Source organism: Daktulosphaira vitifoliae, unplaced genomic scaffold (assembly GCF_025091365.1).
Source record: "Daktulosphaira vitifoliae isolate Bord-2020 unplaced genomic scaffold, ASM2509136v1 Scaffold_1, whole genome shotgun sequence".
NCBI classification, from domain to species: domain Eukaryota; kingdom Metazoa; phylum Arthropoda; class Insecta; order Hemiptera; family Phylloxeridae; genus Daktulosphaira; species Daktulosphaira vitifoliae.
The window spans coordinates 65517336-65525812 of record NW_026099572.1 but is presented as its reverse complement, the minus strand read 5'-3'; the positions used below and the strand labels follow the sequence as shown (position 1 = coordinate 65525812).

Here is an 8477-nt window from a genome sequence, read left to right as displayed (position 1 = left end):
ATCCACTTTAATCATAATTTTTCATTAACTTTTTAAACACATATTAATTTTCTAGTTAAATAGTTTTTGACTATAACATTGAGCACCTTTTATTTTAATGAGATTAATTTAGAACTAACCGAGTTATCTCATAGTTAATACATGTAATATTTGTGATAACGTTTGAAATATTATCTTGATTTATAAAATATCTAATTTTCACACAAACATAATAATGGTTATTGTTGACGATATCTTGACAATAATGTTGCTATTTCAGAAAATCCCTTAAGAGACGAATAATACTAAAATATTTTAGTTAGATTTTAGTACTAGACGGGGACATATTACGTTTAGGGTCTAGTTTTGGTTGGGTTGGGTTTTGTCTCTTTTAAATTATATTAACGTATTCTCTAATGTTCTAATTTTTTTTTTTTTTTGTTAATGTCCTTATTATGTAATCAAACAATTTTTTACTACTTTGTTTCAAATGTAATATGCATTTTACTTCCAATTAAAATGTTAATCAATTTATAATATACAATTACGATTTAAAAACTATTTTCAAAAATCAAACTGATAATATTGAGACTTGTTAGTCTTAAATTAAAGTTTTAAGGGAAAATTGCCCCTCTTTTTCTGTATTTATTTATCAATTTTATATTACTCTCATTAATTTTGAATTATTTGAACAATTACACAAGTATATTTTGAATAAGAATCATAAATATTGCAAGAATCTTAAATTAACGAAAAATAATTATAAGTTTAGGTGATAATTTCTTAAGATCTACCTTCCATTCAATATCCAAAAGGAATTTTAAAATAGTTTTATGTTAAATAATTAATAAAAAATAATTAGACTATATAAAGGACTAAAGTCTTAAGGTGTATAAATAAACTTTGATAAAGATTTAATTCGTTAGATAATTATTTCGCACTTTCAGTTCAAAAAGTTATTGAAATTTTGGTAATAGTTTTTAATTGATTTAAATTTAATATACAGTCACTGACTATATAACGAATTTCAAGGAACCAATAAATGTACGTTATATTTACTGTTTTGAAAATGTAAAAGTATATTAATTTTTATGTTTTTTTTTTGTAGAGCTGTTATGCACTAATCATGGATATTTTATCTTAATAACGATAATGTACTCGAGCACATTATAATAATCATAAAATTCCAGAAATATACCTACACCACGAGAGCTTGGCCAATAAACTCGTTATATCAAAAGAATATTTATTTAAAAAATAGTTTTATTGTAAGATTTTTAAGAAGACGATCATTTTATTTGTATTATCTAGTTGTTCTGAAGCTTCACAATTTAATAAAAAATTATTTGTAAATCAAGTCTTATATATTATTTTACTGGAGATTTATTTATTAGTAATAATATTTTATTATACTTACTATACAATAAAATATCCGATGTTAATTTGATTATGATTAATAAATTAGAATTTAGTAACATAAATAGAACTATTTCTATCCATTAAGTACAATAGTGAAACTTTGACAAACAGTATTTACACAAACAATTATTTCAACTAGTAACTAAATGTATATCAATTGTCTTGTTGAAGTTTCTTCTAAAATGTGTTTACAATGTTTTGAATAACAATATTATATATATATATAAATTTGTTTGTTCCTAACTATACACGTTTTATTTGTTGGTTTTCATTATTTAGGGTATATTCCCGGAAGGCTTGACGTCAAATTAGTATAAAGTCTCAGTTGACGCAAATCAAAAGAGAAACATATTATTTAACTTAAAGATTAAATTTATTTCTAAACGGATTATACAGTGTTGTAAAATAATGTTTTATTTTTATAAGTTTCAGAAAAATGAGGTTTATACAAAAATTTATTATATGTTTTTTAATCATTTCTTAACCAATAATTGGTTAAGAGTTAGAATTATTCTAACTGTAAAAATATGTCATCTTTCAAAACGAATGAAAGGAATTAAACATGAAAATAACGTTTTGGTATCTTTACAATATTTTTTTGTTTTGTTTTTAATTAATCTACATGTAAAAATGACGGTATGTTAAACAACTTTACTTTATTTTTAATAATCTTAACGTATACTTATCCATGATAGACAATAAAAAAATTTTTTTTGATCTCTACAGGTGATTTTTAATTATGTCTTACGAAATATTTTTAAAAATATTGGAGCTAAATATAATTTTATTTTATTTTATTTTATATAATGGTACTTTTTTGAAATGCTATACACGAAAAATACATTTTTTCAAATCAAATTTTGTATTTTTAACGAGTTATAGCAATTTAAAGTCTAAGGACCATCAAGAAAAAATAGTACTTACATCTAAAAACGGAATTTTTGCGTGTTATCGTATTTCTACAAACCGGTGACGTTAATCAATAAACAACGTCATAATATTATAAGCTTTTAAATATTTCTTTCTGATCGCTCTAAGAGAGGAAATAATCATCAACATTTTTGACAATGTACTGAAAACACTCTCTTCATTAACTCTACATCAAATTAAAGACAATACAATGTACATTAAGAAGATGAAAAAAACTATCTAAAATCTTGATTTCTAGGAATTATTATGTATCAAAAATCATAAGCCATAACTTTAAAAATAAACCAACCAGCTATTTTTTTAATTAGATAATTTTATATTTTATAAAATATTTAAATATGTATGTTACTGATGATAAAAATAAAGTTGTAACCCTTTTACGTTATAAGGTAAAAAGTAATTATTAGCTGATAAATCAAGAACTATATATAACTAAAAGAAATCAAAAATTGTTTTTTTAATATTGTATTAATTTTATTAGTAATTGAGTGGTTTATGATAAATCACTCGCTATGTAAATACATCAGTTTCTACAAATTTTTCGTATGTAAATGATGAGATAAATTAAGTGCAGTGGTTTATTGTTGCCATCCGTGTTAAAGACTTGAAGCTTTTAGCTGTTGTTAAAATTCCTATTACATTAAAAATCTTTTCCGTGAACCTTACCAACAGACGTGGCTTACAACAAGAGGTTATTAGCAACAAATGAATCCATTGACAATAGATCATTGCGCCACACAATATCACCTAGTTATAAGTATCAAAAGAAAACTTATATCTGTTATTAAATTTAATTATTCCATCATTTCAATTTAATTGAAGGCCAACAGATAAATATGTCTATTTCTTTAAATATTTGATAAAACTCAATTAATGTTTTAGTTTAATAAGGAAGTGTAGATGAGACACTTTTAAAATTAGTATTGATTTATATCTGATAGTGACTATAATCATTGTTGTAAAAGTATCGAAGTATATAAAATTTAACATATCCATTAAAGTCAGATAATTTTCAATTATCCATATCTTTCTTTTTTAATTATATTGTATATTAAATATGCTTATATTTTATTTAGTTTTGAATGATATAGAACTTCTGTTGCTATGCAAAAATCTTTGTAAAATTGTGTGATTTAATATCCTTTAATGTCCAATAATTTATTACTTTAAATACTTTACTATAAATCAAGTTATTATATTTAAGTATATTATATTAGCTTTAATTTAATGTTAATGTAAAATATAAATGTAAGTATTTGAAATATCGAAAAAAAATTTTGATATAATTTTTAAGCTTTCATAGTACTATGGATAGTGTTTTCATTTAAAAAAAAAAGTATGTTGCCGGCAAAATTAATAATGTATTATCAATGAAAACTTTGTAATGATGCATCCAGTTTTCAAAAAAAAAAATTGTAAAAATATTAACAACAACTGTTTTATACAATAGTAATATTTTGAGGGGTTTCTTTTTGTTATACATATTGAAGAAAATGTTTCAAAACTACGACGCTTAAAGCTCCAACAACGTAAGATTAAAGAAATAAAAGTATACATTTCTTTAAACTTTAAATGTATAATGTAAGATGTGTACACATAAATAGTATATAGTTATTAAAAATAAATTTCAAATAATTTAAATACAATATATTTAAAGTCAAGGTATATAAAGAGTTAAGTAAAAAAATAAACTTTAAATTAACAATAAAATGTTTTAAAGTAAAAGTTTTGGTAAAATTTACATTTACATTGAATGGTTAATTACACTGATTTTTGATCATTGATTTTTTTTTGGTAATTTATCACTGTAGCTAACTTTTCGGGTAGTATATTTCCTAAATATATAACTAAGACATTTGAAATTTATATATAAAATTAAAATTAATACTAATAAACAAACAACTATAACATCTAAAAGTAAAAACTGGAACCAATAATGATTGTTAGCTGTAGTTTTTAAATGTTGGGCACCATTGTGGCGTATCACATATTCAATCCAATAAATCACATTGTCTAAAATTGAAATCGCAGTGTCTTTAAGTATAGCTGAGTTTTTCAACGCATTATTTTTAAATCTGAAATCATATATTTATTGTAGTTTCTATTTTTTATTAACACAATTCAAATAAATTTTGGTTTTGGATAAAACCCTGGACAGTGTGTATAAGGCACTGCAGTGTTGCTCACTCAGGGACACTGACCTTTTTATTATCACTATTTAATATAATTTATATGAACTTATATATAATTTATATATACAGGGTATTCAGTAAGTAAACAATCAGGTCAATTGTTACAAACAATAGAATCCCGTCCATTACCTTACTTACTGAACACTCTATATAACTATTATATGAACTAAAGTATTTATATGCACTAAAATTCATTTAAATTAGATAATTTCAATGATGAATCCATAAGTCCCAATAAGTGATATGAATTTAATTTAGCGAAATTTGAACATTTAAGTATTTATGTATATTATAGGTATGATCATTTTTTTATGGAAAAATGTACATACTTTAACAAATAATTAGAATAAAATTATGTGATTTCCTATTCTTAATTACACAGAAAAACGTTTTGCTATATATATAAATAAGTTCAAATTTTACATAATTAACATCAAACATTAACCAAAATATACTTTTATAAACCCATTTTTGCATCAATTTTAAATTTGCAATTAGAGTTTTGCATATGGCCTAAATAATAACAAAATCATTCTAATTAATATAACAAATATTTATGTTTAATTATTAGGTTACATATGATTAATCAATAAATATATTTTAATTAAAAATAAGTTGAAAAAGTTCTACTCTCTATACGCATTTTTGAGTTTTGAATCACCTCTGTATAAAGTGAAATGATCCGACTAAAAAAATATATATATGGAATGAAAAGGTATATAAATAGTATTTTTTATAAAAATTATAGAACTATAAAGTTAAAAATATAAAAAAGATTTTTTTATAAAAATTTTATTTTATTTATTAACTTTGATGTATGTTTTCACCATGAAAATAAAATAAAGTTTGAAATTTTTTTTTCCTATTGAAGTATATTACATAAGCTTAAATTTAAGATTTATATATTCCATTTCTGATATTGATATTACTATTGAAATAATATTGAGTTAAAAAGTTTCAGAAATGTCTTAAAGGTGAAAAATTTTAATTTTAATTTATATAATTGTAAAACTATTTTAGGATTAAAAATATTTATTTTCGTACTTTTAATCAACTGGTATTTTTGAATTTTACAATATATTATAACTAATAATAAATTTTATAATTTTAAGATTGAAATAGCAAAAATTAATACATTTGGCTTTTAATCTTTTGATATAATTTCATTATATTTAATTTTAAAACTGTAAGCAAAACATAATAAACCAGATTATATTGTAAAATCTATGATGGTTTGTTTTCTTTTTTATATGTAACTTTTTAGAGTTTATTTTTTTTCTTTGTGTCTTTTAAACAACTAATTTAACTATTGAAAAGCCATAAGAACTGTATTTATAATCTTTTTAATATATTTAATTACATAAAGATTTTGTATTATATTTGTATTATTTCTATATTTCCTTTAGGTATAATAAGAAATAGAAATTATTTTCTATGTGTTCATATGTAACAATTTATAAAATTGTTATTTGTATTATTTTAATTTGGAGGGAAATTGTCTCAATTGCAAATTATAACATACATATATATTTTATTTAAAGGTGAAATTTTCTTTGAAGAATAAGATTTTCTTAATTTTGTAATTTACCTTTAAACATTCCTGTTAAATATCTACTATTTCGACATACAAGTATATTAAAAATATTACTTGAAGTTTAAAGTGTTAAAGAATAATTTTAATTTGATGCGAAGCTGAGTCGGTATTCATTTTACTATGATGTGCTTTTATCTTTTTTGTGTCTGTTACCACTTTTACTCAGCCCTCACCAAACTGATGTCTTTTAGCGATACGTCAAAACATAACAAATCGTATCTAGTTGAAGACATTACCCTCAAAAATTGAAAAAATTTCTCTCGTTCCCCTTTAATTTGGGAATCTCCAAAAAAGTTAATTATACTTAAAAATATAATTTTATATAGATACATAATGTCTACCTATCATTTGGTACATTTTTTTTTTATAAATTTGACCCTTAAATTTAAGCTTATGTAATATAATTTATTATGAAAAAAAAAATTTCGGACTTAATTTTGTTTTCATGACAAAAATGAACAGCAAAGTTAATAAAAAAAATACGATTTTTGTAAAAAAAATTTTTTTTATATTTTTAACATAATAATGCTATAACTTTTTGAAAAATGTATGGATCATAATAACTTTTTTAAGATAAGTACTATTTATATTTTTCTTTTATGCAACACACTTTTTTTTTTAATCAGACCCTTTATATATTATACTTATAAATCATTAAACTTGTAATCAGAATATAAATAAGGAAATAGGAGATCATATAGCTTTTGAAATAATTCACCAATTTTTTAAAATTAAACACAATCTACAGATTTGTATCAAAGCCTTTATGATAATGATTTTAATCCAGATACTGGGACCAACTATGCCACACTCCCACTGTGCTGGGATTTTTATTTATAAAAACCCAGCACAGGGGGGTCGCGGCACAGTGGTGCCGTGGTATAGTTGGATCAAGTATAATGATATCTGACAGTGATTAAAATCACTATCAAAAATAAACGCTTCGATGCAAATCTTTAGATAGTGTTTAATTTTAAAAAAATTGGTGTTTTATTCCAAAAGCTACTTGATCTGCTGGTTCCTTATTAATATCTCGATTAAGATAAAGTATGTCGAATGAAAAAGGGTTTATTAAAAAATATTATTTCTCATAAAAAAATTGTGTGGATCCATAAACTTTTCAATAAGTTATAGCATTATAAAGTTAAATATAATATAAATAATAAAATCGAGAATTTTCACACGAAAATAGCATTCGGTAGCCATTTTCGCCGTGAAGACAAGTCCAGAGGTCAAATTTTTTTTTTTCAAATTAAAGTATATTACATTAGCTTTAATTTAAGATATATATAAAAGTGTCAGACCTTCCGGAACATTTTCAAAAGTTAAGTTGAAAAAGTTAATTTTTTGTGAAAAAGTTGTCATTTTAAATTCCCCCCTGTGGGCAGGTTAAGTGTCAGATTTACAAAAAAATATACCAAATGATAAATAAAGACATCAAGCATCTATAAAAAAAAAATTATATTGATATGTTCATTTTGAAAAAAGTTACGGNAATTATATTGATATGTTCATTTTTGAAAAAGTTAGAGCATTATTAAGTTAAAAATATAAAAAAAAATGATTTTACAAAAATCGTAATTTTTTATTAACTTTGATGTCAACTTTCACCACGAAGACAAGTCCAGAGGTCAAATTTTTTTTTTTCAAATTAAAGTATATTACATTAGCTTTAATTTAAGATATATATAAAAGTGTCAGACCTTCCGGAACATTTTCAAAAGTTAAGTTGAAAAAGTTCTACTTTCTATATACATTTTTTATATTTGAAGCCCCCCCATATATAGGAAAATAATCTGATTTAAAAAAAAAAGTATATCCAATGAAAGATGTATATAAATACTACTTCTCATGAAAAAATTGTATTAATCCATNGTATATAAATACTACTTCTCATGAAAAAATTGTATTGATCCATACATTTTTTAAAAAGTTATAGCACTTTAAAGTAAAAAATGTAAATTATAAAATCGAGAATTTTCACACAAAAATAGCATTTGATAGCCATTTTCACCACGAAGACAAGTCCAGAGGTGAAATTTTTTTTTTTCAAATTAAAGTACATTACATTAGCTTTAATTTAAGATATATATAAAAGTGTCAGACCTTCCGGAACATTTTAAAAAGTTAATTTTTTGTGAAAAAGTTGTCTTTTTAAATCCCCCCCTGTGGGCAGATAAAGGGTCAGATTTACAAAAAAAATATATCAAACGATAGGTAAAGACATCAAGCATCTATAAAAAAAAAATATATATTGATATGTTCATTTTTGAAAAAGTTACGGCACATTTTAGTAAAAAAAATTGAAAAAATTTCGAAAATTAGCGATTTAATTTTTTATTAACTTTGATGTCAACTTTCAC

At 22.6% G+C, this 8477-nt stretch overlaps 1 protein-coding gene across 1 annotated transcript in view; it reads right to left on the bottom strand.

Moving 5' to 3' along the window:
• Positions 1 to 3960: 3960 nt before the first annotated feature.
• LOC126896250 (UDP-glycosyltransferase UGT5-like) overlaps positions 3961 to 8477 on the bottom strand; it is a 14463-nt gene continuing 9946 nt past the window's right edge. Inside the window, exon 6 of the mRNA XM_050668889.1 lies at positions 3961 to 4403. Coding sequence (XP_050524846.1) covers positions 4106 to 4403 — 298 coding nt within the window. The 3' untranslated portion in view covers positions 3961 to 4105. The remainder of the gene's footprint in view (positions 4404 to 8477) is intronic.